Here is a 20275-nt window from a genome sequence, read left to right on the forward strand (position 1 = left end):
GCTCAGAAAGAATGAATAACTTGCCCAATGTCACAAATTAGCTTCTGAGATTTTTTTTCTTTTTTTAGGATTCAAATCCAATTCTTCCTAAGTCTAGGGCCAATGTTTCATTATGCCAAGGTCAATCAAATGTTTATTTAATATACTGAAAGACAATGCCCTTATTCATAATTGAGTGTTGTATGCTATAGACAATAATTAATGAAAGACACCTAATAAATGTTAGTTGATTGATAGACTGGTTAATATATTGACTGACTGATATAAACATGGAAGCTAGCTTTCTAAAGTGTGACCTTGGACAGGTCCCTTTCCCTCTGGGCCAAGATTATCTCCTCTGTAAAAATAGAGGGTTGAACAAGATGGGTCTCTGAGATCTCTTCTAGATCTAAGCCTTTTATCCTATGATGTTAAGTTGCAAGGAGAGCTAAAGTTATAAATCAGATAACCCCTTTATGTCACTTTTTTTCCTGTTATTGTTCATGTTTAAAAACTTTTGACCTGTACCATCCAGAGAATTATCCCCATATCCCTCTACAGACCTAGAAATAGTATAATTTGTATGCTAGGTTGGAAGATGAAGTCACAAAAATGGTCTGGGTTTGGGCAGTTTTAAAGAAATGCCAGTCTCACAACACTGGCCCTGAGAAAATAATGTTTGATAAATATAAAAATTATATGTTAACATACAAATGCAAAGTGATGAAACAAATCTCCAAAACACACAGAACCCTTTTTATGCTCATATATTGTACATATATAAAATGTTCTTATCTAAAGCATTTTTCATTTTCATTTTTATCATATGATCATCATCATTACTACCCATTAATATTCATTGAGACATTATTTTTGCCCAGAATCAAAGATTTTCTTAGAATAGTAGAGACAGATTATATAAATATGAGAGAAAATGTTTTTTTTTCATTTCAGGTTCCGAGTTCAGTTATTTATTTCATGTATTTGTTCAATTTGGCATTATAATCTGAACTGCAACCATTTAGAAAACGGAAAAGAAAGTATATAAAGATAATTTAATACAACAGCTTTCCTTTCTTATGAAATATTTTGGAGAAAAAAATCATTAGACAGAGGTTTGCTTTTTATTTACTTAGGTCATGAGGCATGTCAGGTTGGTGATCTGCTCTTGGCAGGAAGTCCTTAATTAGAAATTCCTAGAAAGCACATCTCCCAGGAGGTGCCTATTAAGACCTAAAGACAAAAGGAGTTAGTAGGAAAGCCCTTACGAAGGGCAGAAAATCCAAGCTAAGGTGAAGAAAAAGAGTAAGTTGCTTCTCAGCATAAAAGCAAAGCCATTCAGATGGGGTGCTGGATTTTGAATGAAAGTCTGTCTGTCGTGTTACTAGTAAGTAGCTCTTTATTTCTCGACGTTACAAAATATGATAAACATACTTTGAATTTGAGTGTGTCGGAATGTTAAGTGATTTCAAGTATGACACAAAAACAGAGATCTGATTAGAAAACATTCAATAGTCATATTTAATATACCCTTAAAGAATTATGTAAAGTTGTTTGTGTGAGCAATCTCATTTTCAATTATTTTTAAAGTCAAGTATTTTGTTCTTGCATAATGTATGAATTGGCTTCTGGAAATCAAATGAGGTCTTCAAACCAGCTTGCAAGATTGGGGTCTTTCTCAAGTACTTTCTGAGGTTTTTGTCTCCCTTCTTCTAGATGTCATTGACCTTTAGCAAGGTCTCACTGGGAATTTACAACCTTTTGCAGTTTTGAAACAGCTTGGAGTATTTCCATGGGTTTTTAAACATATAATAAAAATATTTACAATTTATTACTCTTATAATTACACATAAGAACAATTTGATAATAAGGAAGGGGGTACCGCATTTCTGATTAGCAAGATGAAATTCTAATTTAATTTTTAAAGACTTATAAGTGATTCTGAATACAGGAAAAGGTTGACAATGATATTGATTGGCTCACTCTCTCCTCTCTTTTCTGTATTCTAGCTGTCATGGTTGGGAGGGAATTTCTATCTGTTTATTGACACATTCCGTTGGTATGAAGAAGAGGATGCTTTTCTTTACACACGGGTTATTCTAGGTGTAAGTAAGAAATTGTGAATCTTTGGAAAATAATATTCCTTTATCTTCAGCTTCCTTCTTTTTAATATGCCTCTTTTTTGTACTTTTATCCATATCCAGTCATCTTTGGCTTGGGCAAGAGCATCTGCTGTGTGCCTGAACTATAATTGCATGTTAATTCTGTTACCCGTCAGCCGAAATTTCATTTCATTTTTGAGAAGGACAATCATTGTAAGTACCACGCCCAGCTTGACTTTTCTCTGTGGTTAGCATGGTCATTATTATAGTGTCAGACTAGGGCTTTCCAAATAATATGTGCTTAATAAGTGTTGGTGGAATTGAATTATTTAAGTTTGGAGGAGGACATCTAAATCTGTTACTTCATGCACTTAGGGAACTCTCAGGATGAAAGCTCCCTTTACAGAAGTTATAAGGGTTGCTAGATGGTACATGGGATAGTGTGTTAGCCCTGAAATAAAGAGAATATGAGTTCAACCCTGACCTCAATTTACTAGTCACTTAATGCCTATTTGCCACAGTTTTTTTTTTAATCTGTAAAATGGGCAAACATTGAAGAAGGCAATGGTAAGCCATTCCACTATTTTTGCCAAGAAAACCCCAAAAAGAGTCATAGAGGGTTAGACATGACTGAAATGACTCAGCAACAATCTTTCTAAATATTGGTATCAATATTTGTAAGCCCCACAATCTGTGGCTTACAGTTTTACAAAATCACTTGGGGCACTGAGAATTTGAGTTACCTATGATCACACAATTGGCATGTGTCAGAGGTAGGAGACTGCTATCCATATATATATATGCAACATTCCCTTTTTAATCCGTTACCCCAATCTAAAACTAAATGTGCCTCTTATAAGTCTTCGTTTGCTCAAATGATCTGTGTGTTTATTAGTAACAGGAAGCTTCCAATGTAGGAATTCCTCTCACCAACACGTTATACATTATTATAAATATTGAACTCAGATTTGAACTTGTGTTATTTAGCTTTTCAAAATTGTCTCTCTATCCACTGTGCCTCATTCTCTCCCAAAGCCTTAACATCCTTTTTAAACTAAGGTTTATATCTTGCTATGAGGAGAAACCAGTGATTAAGCCAGGAAATCAGAATTTCTAGTAATACTCTCACTTCTGCCATTTTCTCCCTACAAGATATTGGTCACATCATTCAACCTCTCCATGTCTCATTGGCTCTGTCTGAAAAATGGAGTTAATAAACTTGACCTGATTCACAAAGGTAGAACTACTATAGCAGCATGAATTTTCACCATTTCAAATTCAAAGAACTTACATAAATAGTTCAGCAGAGAGTCGACAAGGAAGCATCTTACAGAATAATGGAATTTGAAAATCTGAGTCACTGGATTTCTTAGAGTTGAATCTTACTTCAAAATCACAGACTTTTCCCCTAATTATACTTATTTCAAAATATTTGGTCTTTGGCCAAACATCCTGCCATAGAGAATCATAACTTGTACAAGACTGCTTTTTGAAAAGGGAAAAATGTGGAGTTTTCAAACATCAGCATGAATAGAAATCTTTGATAATAAGTTAGTAAAAATTCATATAAACTCTATAATGTCTTTCTCTAAGTAGCTTAAAAAATTAATGGGTCATTTAACCCATATAAGATTATGTTCCATAAATGGGATAAGATATGAATTCTATTTTTCTAAATGTAGAAATCAAGGAATGGATGTTAGTAGGTTTGCCCAAAGTCAGTATGTCTCATTCAGGTAGTCTTAGGAATTCAAAAGTAACACAGTGGGTAGAGTCTTGAGCCTGAAGTCAGGAAGATTCACCTTACTGAGTTCAAATCTTCCCTCAGATACTTACTAGCTGTGTGAGAATGGGTAAATCATTTGATTGTTTGCTTCAGTTTTCTCATGTGTAAAATGAGTTAGAGAAGGAAATGACAAACCACTCTTTGGCAAGAAAATACCAAATAGATTCACAGAGAATTGGGCATGACTGAAAAATGACTACACAAGATGTAGACCCATTGATTTATTTTTTTTCTTGAATTTGACTAAATTGGCTTTCTTTCCCTCTTCGTATCGAACAAGTTGAAGGGAGATACTTGAACAAATCAATTGGTAGTTTTGATGTGATATAGATAACTTCTTAGCAATTCAATGGCAGTGAAAAAAAAGTAAATATTCAGATTTCCAGATTCTTATTCTATTATCCATTATCTTCAAAAACTATTATGTTTTCCCATTCAGTGTTGCAGAGAACCATGGAAGAAACAATTAGACAGAAGCCTCAAGTTCCACAAGCTGGTGGCCTATGCAATAGCTATTAATGCAAGTAAGTGTTTCATTACCTATGCATTTTCTTCTTCCTGATTTATGCAATTTGTTATTATCCAAAAGGATTTCCTAAGAACCTAGATATGGTGCCCAAATAATTACAAGACTAAACTAAACTAAAAAAATTAGAGTGTAGCCTTGGGTAAGACAAATGTACAGTAAGGCAACCTTGTATTGGGATTAGCAACATGTAGAGATAAAATCCTAGATTTTATTCAGAGAAAGTGGGCATATATTTCATTGAATGTTTTGCTACATGTTTACTTGGTGACCATGGAGAAGCTATGCAATTTCTCTTGCACTCATTTTCCAAACATTCCAAAGTGAGAGATGTCTAAGCCACCATTCTTATCTAAATTCTATGATTTGTCTTCTATAGGACCATTACAATCCAGAAAGAATAATTTGGTATTTATCGTTTTAAACTCTCTTTATTCAGATCCTTTTGCTGCAATATTTTCCACTATTTAGAAAGAGATACGTGATTAACACTATTTTCAATTGTGAATAATTAGGCTTGGGGATTATTGTATGCTCAATTTCCTCTTAAAAGCATATAAGGTTATTTTAAAAGTATGATTCAATGGGATTGCACTCCCCAGTGCAATGAATTGCATTTACATTCATACAAAAATAATTTATATGTTGGAACAAAGAAAAAAATGAGAGAAGGAAAGGAAGGAGGAAAAAGAAGAAAACAAGGTTCTGAAATATTAGACTTATGAAATAATAGATATAAGCTGCAATGAAATGGTATAAAGCACCATAAATATTTAAGGTAAATGACATTTTTTTTTTACCAAAGGCACCAAAATTAGTATGTTCCAATAGGTACCAGAAATAAAACAGGAAAACAAAGATGTTGAAACGAAGGGTTACATAAATGATAAAGAGTTATGATTCAGGACTGTTTTCCTCAAACCAATTTAACTATAAAATGTTTTCCTCATTTGTTTTTATCCTCCCATGCATAGAGAATACCAGAGTAAAAGGAACACTCCAAAACAAATGTGAATTTAATTAAGCAACAAGATATGACAGACTGTGCCGGAGTGCCAATTAACATAGACTTGGGGTGTGCAATGAGACATGAGGCAAAGATTCTCCCAATTGATTTTTCTTAACACCAGATTAAACTAACCAAAGAGATGCTTTGAAAAAGACTTTGTGGTTTGTTAAGGAATAGGGGTAAAGAGATGCAAGACTCAGAAGAAAAAGAACTAAAAGGGAGTATCAAATTATACTAAAAGGAAAGATCCAGAGCCAGAAAAAAAAATGGCAGAAAGAACCTCTGATATTTTGTACTATGAAGTGCATTTAAACAAAGGGACCAGAAGGTCTTATTTCTCCTCTTTGGGGTATTGGGCTTACCCTGCAGTAGGAAATTTTTTTAGGTGAGTCCTTTCCTCCCTCATTGAATAATCACAAATCACTTAGCTGCTGACCAGACCATAAAGAGTATTGTGTTCCTATTCCCAAAAAACACTTGTCTAATCAATCAGCAAGCTTTTATTAAGTGCCTTCAATGTGTTAAACATAGTGCAGGCCCCTGTAGATACAAGAAGAAAATGAAGCAATTCTAGCTTTCAAGATATTTAACTTCAACCAAATTTTCAAAATTTCTTATGATACTTTTGATTTTGATTATGATTATTTTTGAGCCTGTGCTTCTAGAATGGAAGAGTGGAGAAGCTAATCATTAATTATATTCAGAATAGAAATAATAATAATAAACACAATAATAGTATAGTGGATAGATTAGTGGGTTTGGAATTAGAAAGGTTTGAGTTCTGATACCTGATATATTGAAATCGATATCAAACATTTTATAGCTGTATGACTTTGAGCAAGCTATTTAACCTATTTCTGCCTCATTTTCCTCAACTGTAAAAAGGACCTAACAATAGTATCTACCTCCCAGGGTTGCTTTGAGAATCAATCCAGATAACATCTGCAAAGTTTTTAGCACAGTGCCTGAGGCACTGTTCTGATTGGATAAATTCACAAATCCTCACATGTATATAATGAGGTAGTAGTGTACCCTACAAAGAGAGGTAAAGTTGAGGAATATAAGATCAATGGTTCTCTGGGAATCAGATAAAGTGCACTGAAGCTTTCCCAGCACTTCTAGCCAGTGAATTGAATTTTCAGAACACTAAAATGGACTCCCAGAGCCAGATTCTTTTTAGCTGAATAGAATCAGCACCCCCTGATGGTTAAGGGAATAAAAGACATTCAAGCAGTACTCTGCATTAATTTTTTTTTTGATATTTAATAGTGTAGGTGATTTATCCCTCTACTATACTGTAAACTTTATTCATTGTTTAATCTTTTCTTCCCACTAATTCTTGCTGCAATGCCTCATTGTACTTGGAAAGTGACCCTGAGTTCTTGAAGGCCATGCCAGTGAACTGACTATAGGTTCTGGAAGGTTCAAATATATTGGAAAATTTTCAAGTATGGTCCTGCCAATTGAGTCTCCTTTTTGAAAATCTAGCTAGCTAAGTACAGAGGCTGGTAACAAGCTAATGATTCATTGACTTTGGCAACTCAAGAATTAAAGAAAATACAAAATAAACTTTAGTCCCATGTGGCTGTTCTACTATGCATGTGTTGGAAGGGCAGACAGGGATCAGGGTGTGATCCTTTTTTGACTATCTACAAACTATTGGTAACTGTTGATTTTCTAAATGTTTGATCTATGTCCAATAACTAATGAATTCAAAAAAATCTGTTTCACAAATATAATATAGGAGAAGCATGGCTAGACAAAAATTAGTTTGAAAAAAATACCTGAAGGTTTTAATGGAATGCAAATTCAACATGGATCATCAATATGAAATGATGGCCCAGAAAACTGATGTGATATTAAACACATTGGGAAAGGTTTAGTATTTAGGAATAAGAAGCCACATCTATAGTATAGGGTTCAATTCTGGGTACAACATTTAAATAAGAGCATTGACAAGCTGGAAAATATTCTTAAGAGAATGATCAGGAAGGGATTCTTTTTGAGTTCTAAATTGGACTAAATGACATTTGAAGTTCCTTTCAACTATGAAATTCTGTAATTCTATAATTGAATTACTATTAAAAATATGAACTACATCAATATCACTATTTTCATGACAAATGAAGCTAGAAGACAAAACAAAATTTCAATTAAGAGCAAAGTCCTTCTAGAGGAAAATAAAGAATTAGCAGAGGGTTTTTTTTCATGTTCATAAAGACAAAAAATAAGATCATCTCATGGAACAATTGGTCATTTCATTTTATAATGCTTAATAAAGAATATTGAACAGCTAAGTGGCATTGTAGAGAGAGCACTGGCTGTGAAGTCAGGAAGACCTGAGTTCAAAAGTGACCTCAGTCACTTACCAGCTATGTGACCCCAGGAAAATCACTAAAACTTGTTTGCCTCCGTTTTCTCATCTGTAAAAAAGAGCTGGAAAAGGAAATGGCAAACTACTGCAGTTTCTTTGCCAGTTAAACTTTAAATGAAGTTCCAAATAGTAGAATACAACTAAAAAAAATGACAACAACAAAAACAAAAAGGAGAGCATAAACAACAAAAAAAAAAGAGATTATCTTGAATATAATTGCAGTTTAAGAACCATTATCTTCTTAAGGGATGAAGAATTAGAAAACATCTACAATGAAATTAGTGATATCCTTCAGATTCAGTCAATGTATGCTATTTTAATTACTTCAAGACCAAAAAAACAATAGGGAAGAATGGCAAAAAAAAAAAAAATGTGTGAGAAAGAGGGAGTCTGAGGGATCACATACATATTAGGGGTCAGAAATTCAGCAGCTGATTAACTATGTGGAGTTAAAGTGAGGCATTAATAATAATATTAACCATTTATATAGCACTTTAAAGTTTACATTATCTTTTAATCCTCACTACAAACCTGTGACTTAAGTGTTTTATTGTTCCCATTTTACAGGCAATCTGAGGATAAGTAATTTGACTAGAGTCATATAGCTAGTAGGAGTCTGAGGCAGGTTTCAAACAGTTATTCCTGACTCCCAAACCAACATTCTATTGACTAGACCACCCAGCTGCCTCTAACACCAATAGAGAGAATTTTTACTTTAGTGTGTCCAGAAACCCATTAAAATATTGGAAAACCATTTTGAAGAACCACATAGTGCCTTTATGTAATATACACATATTACTTCTATGTGATATACACGTATTACATATTATGATGTAAATTAATGATGTTAGATATATGCATATAGGAATATATACTTCTATTATATAACATTTCCTACTCTACGGTTTCATGTATGTATACATGTATATACATATATATAGCATTATATATTTATACATTATCATATATATAGTCATATATTTATATACACAAACACATATATATCTCCAACTCCAGCCCCTTCAATTAACGGTACAAATTTTTCTCTGCTGGTTTTTATATACATGTTTTTCCTTAGCATTTGAAAGATTCTGATTTCATTGGAATGAATACTCTCTTCAGCAATGTAGATCACAATCTTTCCATAACTTAGTAAACAGTTTCATAAATTGCTGTGGTTCACACACACACACACAAAAATCATTTGATGGCTAGCTTTCCAGTGATAAGTTTCTTTGCTATTCAGCGAGGCTATTTTTCAGAAGGCAGAATCATATCTGTCACCAAAGCCTGTATTCAGAGTTTGCCCAACTGGAGAGGACTCCCCATACCTTGAGCTCCACTGGCATAGCCTCAGAGAATCCAGGGTCACCTGCATGCTGTAAGGAGGCACAGGAATGAAACTAGAAAGATTTTTAAAATAATTTTTTCTTAATTTATATAAAGTAATACAATAAAATAGAAAGAATCTAAACCCATTAAAAAATAAAAATCCTAGCAAAAAGCTTTAAGATCTAGGCAAAGAATAGATTCTGAGTACGTCAAGTAGTTCCACTATTTTATTCATTTCTATTTATGGATAGGGATAAGGATATCCCTATCCATAAATAGAAATGAATATTAGAAATTTATATATATACATATATATATGTGTGTGTGTGTGTGTGTGTGTGTGTGTGTGTTTATGGGAGTATATGGAGATGATTACCTCAGAGATCATAGTTTAGTCAAAAAGCATTTATTAAGTGTCTCTTATGTGCCAAGGACCATGCTAAGCACTAGGTATACAAGAACAAAACCTTGGGCCTCCTTGCAAGAACTCACATTTTAATGAGGGGAAACAACATGCAAGGAATTGTATATAAAGTCAAATCTAAAATTATATTTTAAATTTTTTTCTTCTCATCAGGTACCTATGCCTGAGAAATGACCAAAAAAACCACATCATTTACCATTTCTCTTCTTCAATGGGTCTGGTGGGGAGAGGGACAGAGCAGAGGGCAGTCGTTCTGAAGAGTTATAATTAGTAGAAAAAGGGAGAAAGAAGAAAACATCTTAAGGATGAGAAAAGTACTCCTGTGACTACCTAGGAGATCAGCTGGAAAAACTAAGCCTTCTATAGTCCTGTCATGCAAGCAATGCAAACATTTAATTGAAGTTTTAATGTGTTTTTTAAATCTACATTGGTTTAGAAGGCACTTAGAAGTCTGGCAGCAGATCCAGTGCCATCAGCTAAAAACATGGAAATTCCCGCAGTGCATTTTGTGGACTTTCTCTGTAGCTCCTGTACGGAGGGAGCTGTTCAAGCCTTTGAAGAGTCAACGGTGAAAATTCCCAGGATAGACCCAAGTTTACCAGGCATTTAGCTGAAAGGTGCTGAAGCTGAAATCTTACCTTAAGCAACACCATCTATTTTCTACTAAAGCCCTTTCAGAGTTAAACAAGGGTAGGAATGTTGGAAACACTACCCATGCACATTTAATTAGTGATTTAACTTCAGAGTTCAAATAAGACGCTTTTATTGAAGAGGGGTAGGAGGGGGAGAGGGAATTTTAAAGACTACAATTAAGAGTTCAGTTGCTCTAAGTTATTTTTTCTCTTCTTTGAGAAAAAGAGAGAAAGAAAGAAGATCAAAGGAATTGTAATTGAGGAAGAATCTTGGAAGTCTGGTCAGTCCTTTCTATCTTGCTGCCTGCCTGTCAATGATAGCAATCATTTTGGAGTTAGCCACTTTCTAATTAACTGTCCTTTAGAAAGGAGATCCCAGGGACAAATTCTAACTAGACTTCAGCAACCAGAATTTGGCCCCAAACTTTAAATTTGTGATTTAGTTTCTGCTAGAATGTGTGCTGATTATGGGGTACTGTCAGTGGTGTTCATTTGTAAATCCTATTAGATTTTATTAATCAGGACCTGGACTAGAGTTTTTGAGAAGTGCCTCCCACAGAACTAGATTAGGAATAATTCTTATTTTATTCTGTTTTATTATTTTATTTGAAAAAAGGCAGAGCGAGGGTCAAGTACTGAAAAGACACCTGATGCCTAGGCCTGGAAGCCTCTCCCTATTATATACAGGTTTGCAAAAAAAAAAAAAAAATTCACAGCTTATGGGAAATTGCTGGTTTGCTAGTTGTCTAGCACTGGAACCTCGAGGATGAAAGAAATTGAGTCTGAGAGTGGGGTGAGCTTTACACAGGCCATTATCTCCTGCTTACTTTGAAGGGTAACTCCGGCTCAAAAGCATGCTTGCTATCAATTGAAAGGTTCCTCAAGGTCTGTCTGGAACAGAGAGTCTAGAATGCTTGGCATTAATAAAAATGAAAGGGTGTGAAAGTAGGGCTTTATATTACTGGGGTTAGAGATCTCTAAAAATGATTTATTAGTAGGGGTTACCTACAGCATAAACACTTCTTATCCTAAGTAGGCATGCAAGAAGGCCAGAAGGTAAAAAGCCAGACTAATCAAAATTCCCATCACTGCATGTACAGAACTGCCCAGAATTCCAGATAACATTTCTCTTCCTCCCTTCCTTCTCCCCCACACCTCCCTTCTCTTTTCTCTTCTCCCTTCTTTTCTTCTCCCCCTCCTCCCTTTCTTCTCCTCTACACCTCCTTTCTCCTTTCTCTTTTCTCTTCTCCCCTCTTTTCTTCTCCCCCTCTTCCCTAGCATCCTTCTATCAGTTTCTAATTGCATCCTTTAACATAATAACCAATGAAAGCCCGTGGTTCTATCCCAGAGGGAGAATGAATAAGAAATTAGAGGTTGGTACACAAACTTCAGGATGGATGTGCTCTCTCCAAGGTTACACACCTCTATTAAGATGGTTTAGAAGTACATGATGACAAGATGCCCAGGACATGGGGGCAGGACGTTCCAGGCTGTTTCCCTAGGATTCAAGGCAGCTCAAGATAGCTGTTAGGTAGGAAAAAGCAAAGAGAACAAGGCAATTGGGGCTCAGTTTGTTTGGGGTTCCCTCATTACCACTTCCCCTAAAACCACAGATGCTGGTTAAATTTTTTATTCAGGAAGAGAGCTTTGAAAATGTAATAATTGCTTTGTCAGAGATCAAGAGACAGGAAGAACATCCCCCATCCTCCTCAATGGAAGGAATGTGCAGGGCTGCTTGTTGCCATGGAAGTAGCAGAAGAGAGAGACACTTTATTATCAGATGCAGCTCTGGCTCTGTAAAGTCAGGCAGCCTCAGGAGCTGGTCTGGATACAAGCTTCAGATACAAGGACTCTGGCAAAAAATATCTGGGTCCGGATTTGTGAGTCACAGATTCCAAAAGAGAGGTTGCTGTTTTCTCCTGTTGCTATAGAATGCACTTGGGGTATGGAAGAGGCAAGCAGAATGTATTACTCTCCCCATCATTTTGAATCTTTGTGTTAATACCTGATTTATTCCTTATTTATTAAGTACCTAATATGTGGAATAAGTAGTGTCTGTAGTAGAAGTATTCATTAGTGTACTTCAGGGGTTACAGTGCTTGAGTAGGGTCAGGAAGACCTGAATTCATATTTTGACTCAGAAGACATGTTAGCTCTTTGACCTTGAGCAAGTTCCATTCCTTATATATAAAATATGTGCAAAAATGAATTCAATTCAGTTGGATTAGATGAGACCTCTAGCTTTAAAATATATGATCAATATGTGGATCAAAAGTTACTGTATCAGAAAAACTTGAATTCAAGTCCAGTTTCTAGCTTATATGCAGCTGTATGGTACTGTGCAAATTATTTAACCTCTGAGTGTCCAAGTGTGGAAAATGGTTACCAATATGTTTTGAATGAGAATTCCTTTTATTAATGAAATCAGAGGTCTGATACACAAGTAACAAGAAAGAATGCTGGGATGTAGAATCAGGAAAACCTGAATTCAAATCCAGCCTCAGACACTTACTAGCCTTATGATGCTGAGCAAGTCAGATAATCCTGTTTGCCACAACTTCATCTGTAAAATGGGGAAAAACTAGGACCTCCCACCCAAGATGGTTATAAGGATCAAATAAGATATTTTAAAAGCATTTAGCATAGTGCATGGCACATTTTAAGTGCCATGTAAATGGATTGTTTTAATACAATGTGATATAGTTACAAAACCCTCCATTTAACCTCCTCCATCTCATGTAATACTTTTATGCTTTTTTTTTGGTGGGGTAAAAAGTACTTAGTACCAGCACTGGTACATAGAAGGTGCTATATAAATGCTTATTCATTCCTTTAATCTTTTTAAACTCTTTTATTGCATTTGACCACATCATAAACATTACTGCTTATATCATCCTTCTATGTCTGATCTGACAAACAACTCTATCACCTAAACAGGTTTGTTGTCTAGATGTTGCTGTCCTTGGCCAGCATATCTCTGTACCTATACTTGGCAAGGAAATTAAGTGTTCTTTAACTGGGAAGATTTTAGACTCTTTTGATCTTCTTAAGGCAACTGATCTACATCAGTTAGGAAATGGATATAATCCAAGCCAAACGCCACATATACAGATAAAGTTAATACAAATTGGAATGTCTTTAATAAGTAAATAGAGAAAGGTGGGGATTCATAAAAGAATTCATGGAAGAAATGGCTTTTGAGCTGAACTTTGAAGCATGAGTTTGCTTTTAAATATGTGATGTATCTAGAAGATAGATTAGAATTTAATTTGCAAAACAAATGAAGGGGTTGTACTAGATAAATTTAAGGTGTCTTCCAGCTATAAATTAGATGAGCGTCCTCGCCTTCTACAGAATCCAAAGAGCCATATAGATATTAAATCCATAAAATAGATTCATGGAGTTGATTGGAGACAGTTATTACTTTTCTTATTTTTGTTAGATGGACAGAGATTTAAGCAACTTGTCTGAGATCACTCAACAAATCATAAATAAAGGTAGGAAATTTGGTCACCTCCAAAGCTTATTGCCTATGTGATTTTGGACAAGGTATAGCTCCCCATACTCCAATTTCTTCATCTATAAAATAAAGGGGTAGATAAGACTGTCTCTGAGGTCCCTTCCAGCTCTATACCTATGACCCTATGACCTGATTCTATCCCAGTGCTAGAGAACATGGCTTCTTATGTTTAAAGTATTTTTGAAGCTATTTCCTGAAGCCACAGATGTTCTTTAGCACAAGAAAGATGTAAGGAAAAGATTTTTCCCTTTCCAAAATACAACATTCAAGCTTCCCTACTGGTAGCTATGAATTATAAAGACAGGCATATGTGCTAGATGGGTGAAGGACATTGAACTTGCCTCCTTAGTTTAACTTTTGTTCTAGCTAAAATGTATTTCCATGCTAACTCAGAGAGAATCTTGGAAATGTTTAACCTTAAATTAGATAATTAACCATAATAAAGGGCTCTGATCTCAGCAGGAGACTTAGGGATGGAAAAGGAAAGACAATTTCAATTTTTTTTTGGCCTGGGCATTTGTGGCTATGACTGTGAAGCTTCCTTTATTGATAGAGGGGCTCTGAAGTCTGAAATTAAGATGGCTTTTTGTGACTCTGAAGAAATAAGTCCAGAATATATTTGTTGTTCAGTTGTGTTTGACTCTTCCTGACCTTGTTTGGAGTTTTCTTAACAAAGATACTAGAGTAGTTTCTCATTTCCTTTTCATTTTACAGATGAGGAAACTGAGGCAAACAGGGTTAAGTGATTTACTCAGGGTTGCACAGTTAATGACTATCTGAGGTCAGATTTGATCTCAGGAAGATGAATCTACTCCAGGTCCAGCACTTTCTCCAATGTGCCATCTATTTGCCCAGAAGAATATAGTAGCAGTAAACAATTCTTAAGCATGCTGAAGGAACACTTAGAAGCAAGCCAACTGGGATTTGGGCATGGCCATCAACACAAGATCATCACAGTGAGAAATAACAGAACCATGTAGCAAAGAAATTTTATTTTCTAGAAAATTTTGTTTTCTATTCCATTTCATTAAATGTAAAAGTAATTGTGCCTTTTGGCTAATGGAAGCTAGAATAAATATAAAAGATAAATACATTGAGAGACTTTGAATCTCACAAATTATCTTAAATCTATGTAGCTTTTTTAGGACCTAGAGAGGGAAATATGAAAAAAGAGGGAATCTGCATTGAATTTGCATTGGTAGGCTAACTTACATCAAGTTACAATTCCTACCATATGGAGATGACACATCTATAAGAGAATAGACCCAATAAGGGAATTGTGATGATACTAGAAGACAGTGATGGTGATTCTAAATAACTAATTGTTTGAATTGCCTCTCAACACATGCCCTAGTCAAATGTGTTCTTCACATGTGTGTCTCCCTTATGGGAATCCCTTTCTGTTCTCACTCTCCTCTCCAATGGTATATAGGAATAATGTTCTGCTACCAATTTTTCTTTCCATTCTATTTCATTAAATGTCTTTGCTTTGAACTAATCATGTCCTCTGGCCAATGGAAGACAGACTAAATACAAAAGGTAAACACATTGATGGGGATTTATGGTCACATAGATTATATGAAACTTATATAACTCTGGGGAGCTAGGGCAAGGGGAGTGTCTCATGTATTACACTGATATATTGGTAGGCTAATTTACATCAAATTTTAAAGCACTGAATAATGCCTTATACATAGAAATTATTTACTGAATGCTTAATTCATTTTGAGGTTATAGAAAACATTTTTAATCAATTAAAATAATTAAGCTACCTTGTATGTAGAGTGTTGTGCTAAAATAAACAAAACCAAGAAATAATCCCAATCTTCAATGAAATTATACTTTATTGGAAAGACAAAACAGATATATTACAAATAACTTAGTTCTCCTAATCAAAGAAATACAAATCACTACAACCTTAAAATACTTTCTTCCATCCATTAGAATGGCAAAAATCAATCCAGTGTTGGCAAGGGGAAAGTGGGGAATTAGCACCTTAATTCATTGTGGTAGAACTGTAGATTAAAACAAATAGTTTTAGAGAATAACATGGCAACATGCAATGTCACAAAATTGATCTCACTTTTGGAAAATGTATTTGGATCAAATACTTGATCAAATGCAAAATGCATTTAAATCTAACAATAAATCATTTATTAAGTAGCCATCATATACTAAGCATTGTTATAATATTATTGAGCACACAGGGTCAAAAACAAAACAAAACCTGTCCTCAAGCAGTTTATATCAAGGAAATAAAAAAAATACTCACATATAAGTATATACAAAATATGCACAAAAGAAATCCAAGTTGATTTGGGTGGATAAGACAGTAGCAGCTGGAGAATTTAGGAAAGGAGTCATGTAGAATAGTGTTAGAATTCTAGTCCTAAAACATCATATGAAAAATCGGGGGGGGGGACTGGGGAGAAAGAGCCTATCCATGAGAAAATATTCATAGTTGCTCTTTTTGTAATAGACAAAATCTAGATGTAAACTATATGTTCAATAATTAGAGAATAGCAGAAAAAGTTATAACAATATAATAGAATATTTTAGTATCACAAAACTTAATATATGGAATATCAAGGAAATAGACAGTCTTATATGATGATTTAGAGCAAAATCAGCAGAATAAGAATTATATTCAAACTAACTATAATTATGTCTATTATGTATATATATATATGTGTGTGTGTATATATATATATATGAAAAGAAAAAGGAAACAGGGAAGAAAAAGGAAAATTGATTAAAAAGTTATGGAATTTTAAGTAGGCTTGAAGGGATCTTTGAACAAAAGCATTTTCTTTACCTACTTATTATTTTGTAATTCATTTGACTTAGCTTTGCTAAATTTTGGGGGAAGATTTTGCCCCTTGTTTTGTATATGCATTCAATTGTGCTGTATATAATAATATAATTTAAAGTGGTTTCAGGAGGGAGAGAACAATTTAGAGAATTTGAAAAGATTTCACAGGGCAAGTGCAAGGGTTCTCTGTGGAGGATACATCCTTTGGCATGAGGAAATAAGGAGGGAGAGTGAATGTTTGGGAAGATGCTGCAAGGATGAGTTCTACTGTGACCAGAACACAGAGCTTATGAGAGGTACAGTGTGAAATGAGACTGACAAGGTAGGCTGATCATGAAAGACCTTCATAGACTATAAAAATAACAAAAACTGGAATAACCAGTGTTGGTCTCCTCCTGGGATTCAATGATAACTGAGACATATATTTCTAATTCTAAAATATTCATAACCTTAGTATGTTAGTACCATGACCTAATTACATTGATAGTTATTTCCACCCAAGAATGAAAAATGAGACATGAAAACAAGTGGCTTCCCAATATGCCCTCATCATGGTGTAATCTGTTACTGATTGGACACCATAGTCTAAGGGAACTGTCATGCTTTCTCTAGTACAATCTATTGTTCCATAAAAATCCCATTGAACTATTTGGATGTTCAGCTTGTTAAACCAATACAAGTACTTTTAGGTACCATGTCTGTGTCTAACTAACACTTAAAAAATACTATGAGAGCTCTGTCCCTAGAATATGCTGCCCTACATTCCATGCATTTTAAGCTGAGACACACAAGTAAAACTATTGCAAGGATTATACCTACCAATATGAGGCGATCTGATTCTGAAAATTAAATGAAATAGATAGAATATAGCTTTGATATTGGCATGTTATGCTTTGAAATGTATTAAAATCCCTGACACAGAAGAGATCCTAGAATCAATGATGAAGTGTTAAATATGAGAAATATGTAGAAGATGAGATGCCCTTATGCTCCTGCAAAGGGAGAATTAAACATTTTTATTTTAATTGAGGATTTTAAAATCCTGGCAGTATAAGCATAAGTATAAAGTAAATATATGTAAGTATATATAAGGAATTTGAAATTATGAACTTCATCAGAGCATAATCGGAAATTAAGCAATTTGTATTTCAGTAAGGTTGTTCCCTTCAGTTTAGCCTCAGGATCACAACTGTTTTGGGAAAGGGTACATTATTGTTGGTTGTACCAAATGACTGTATTGAGGATCTCTTGGAAAAAAAAGAAGAAACATAATTTGGTGTCTCCAAGTCCCTAATATTCCTAATGTTCTTATCACTTCCACCCAAATTCTGTCACAAAATTAAATTGCAAAGGTTACCTGGATGTAACTCTCCCTTAAAATAATAAAAAGCACAAAGGATAGAACATCTATTCGGCTAGCCCAACAATTAAAGTTCACATTGCAAATTGCATCCATGTTCTATTATGTAAATGATATTATCATTTCATTATTTCTTTCTTAACTGTCAAATGAAATGTACCTCAAATTTTCAGAATTCCATTTTCCTTTAGCAAATGTCCTGTTGAAGATAGAAGGGAGATTGAGGAACTTTCTTAAATCTGTATAGTGCACTATTAGCCAAATTTAATACCTATAGAGCTTATGATCAATCATGGTATATAATGAAATCCAAGTCACTTGAAGAATAAAAAGAAGGCATTGACTGATGTAATGAGCTATTTTACAGATATGTAAAATGTAGAACTAAATTTCTGTTCAGTGGAAAACTTTTCCAGAAATAGCTTATAATGTAGCCAGGATGGGCACCTCATTACATAATTCTGTTAAGCTCTGGCATCTTAGTTTCTGACCTATTATAAGCTCCCAAACCATGACTTTCAGTGATGATAAGCAAAAAATTTTTACAAATTTAGAGCTATAGCTGCAGCTCAACACATTCTATTATATTGATCTATATGGTACCTTCTCCACCTAAATCTATTATCTGAGGTCCACTGCAGTTCAGTGGAATAGAAGCTTCCTAAGGACAGTGACTTTGTTTTTTTGTTTTTGTAGCTCCTGAATTTAGCGTAGTATCTGGCATATAAAAGGGAGTAAAGTGATACAACAGAAAACTATTGGTTCTAAAGTCAGAGGATCTAATTTCCTGTTTCTAATACTATTTGTGTGAGCTTGGGTAAATCTATTAATTTCCCTGGGTTCCTCATTTATAGAATTGGACAATAGTTTTAGATCTAGATCTTTGAATCCATGAATTAGTAAATATCAGTTGAACTGAACTGAATCTCTCTACCTCAAGGCACCAGAGCCTATTCTTCACAGCTTTGCACCTGAACCACTTTTACATTCTAGCAGGGAAAAATGAAAGCAACTGACCTTGAAAGTGCCATTTTTTTAAAGTAGTAAGATTAGTTTTTGAAAAAGCACTCTGAAAATAAGATATTAATCTATACTAATTAATAAAAGAAAGGAGAGGTAAAGATATAAACATTTATTGTGTACTTTTACTTAATCCGGGGCTATATCCACGCATCCTGATGGCTCAGAGGAAAGAAGGTTAGTAACCTTATACAGCCCTCCATCACTTAAATTCAATTCACTTGCAAGTCATGGCATCTGATATCATGGTCTTCTTCTAGAACTAAGGACAAAACAACAATAATAGAAAATCACAGCCCTTAGTGCTGTTTACAAGTATTACCTCATTTGATCCTCCCAAAAGACCCTGTGAGGGTAGGTGATATTACTATCCCTACTTTACAGGGGAAGAAACTGAGACAGACAGAAGTTAAATTATTTGCCTAGGATTGCATAATCAGTCTCTGAGAACGAATTTAAACTCAGATCTTCCTGTCTCCAAGTCCAGAGCTTTATGACAAATTAAAAGCATTTATTGAGTATCTACTATGTAGCAGGTATTAATGATATCAAAATGAAATGTAATAGTCCCTGCATTCATTCAATCAGGGAAAAGAATATGTGTACCTGGGAGTATATAAATAGCCTATATAAAAAATGCATAGTCATTTATGGGGAAAGTACTTGTACCTAATGGTTGGAAGAGAGGGACAGAAAATGCCCCATTGTAGGAAATGCCAGGTAAGCTGAATATTCAAAGGAACTAAAATCTCTAGGAGGCAGAGTGAGAAAGGAAAGAAGTGGCAGCCTGGGCAAATCAATGCAGGCAGATAAAAAAGGGCTGTGTGAGGATCCATAAGAAGGCCAGTTTATTCAAATCCTAGATTATGTGAAGAGGAACAAGGCACACCAAGCCCCAGGTGATTTATTTGTTATGTTCACTCACTTACCCTTTGTGACCCTATTTGGGGTTTTCATTTCCTTCTCCAACTCATTTTACAGATGAGGAAACTGAGGCAAACAAGGTTAAGTGAAGTTCTTAGGGTTACACAGCTAGTAAGTGTGGGGACAGATATTTTGAACTCAGCAAGATGAGTTATTTTGACTTCAGGCCCAAACTCTATGTCAACTAATTGCCCCAAGATGATTTATAGTATAAAGCAATTTTCATATGGAAAAACCAGAATTTTCAAGTTTCTGGCAAGGTTTCTAGAAGTCATCCCATTGTGACAGTGTGAAATCCTTCTGGGAGGGGCAATCTGACATCTTATGTTTGGATTATTTTAATAGCAGTGTGATATGGGGGTAGCAAAACATCTAGTTCCAATATTATTTAATATGTTACTCCTTAATATGAAAGAACTCCCTACTTCCATACTTTAAGGAGCTATGATTTCCTTGATGTGGGAATTCCCCCCAC

The 20275-nt window shown here is 34.7% G+C and overlaps 1 protein-coding gene across 2 annotated transcripts in view; it reads left to right on the forward strand.

Moving 5' to 3' along the window:
* Window positions 1-1273: 1273 nt before the first annotated feature.
* The window catches only part of NOX3 (NADPH oxidase 3), a 108212-nt gene continuing 89210 nt past the window's right edge, over window positions 1274-20275 (forward strand). The window contains exons 1-4 of one of the 2 annotated variants that reach the window (XM_074265294.1): window positions 1274-1366; window positions 1989-2084; window positions 2184-2294; window positions 4307-4391. In XM_074265294.1, the coding sequence (XP_074121395.1) occupies window positions 1322-1366; window positions 1989-2084; window positions 2184-2294; window positions 4307-4391 (337 nt within the window). In that variant the 5' untranslated portion in view covers window positions 1274-1321. Of the gene's footprint in view, window positions 1367-1988; window positions 2085-2183; window positions 2295-4306; window positions 4392-11942; window positions 12119-20275 lie in introns of those variants that run through there. The other variant, XM_074265293.1, reaches the window with a different exon arrangement.

The sequence above is a fragment of the Sminthopsis crassicaudata genome, chromosome 4 (assembly GCF_048593235.1).
Source record: "Sminthopsis crassicaudata isolate SCR6 chromosome 4, ASM4859323v1, whole genome shotgun sequence".
Lineage (NCBI taxonomy): Eukaryota > Metazoa > Chordata > Mammalia > Dasyuromorphia > Dasyuridae > Sminthopsis > Sminthopsis crassicaudata.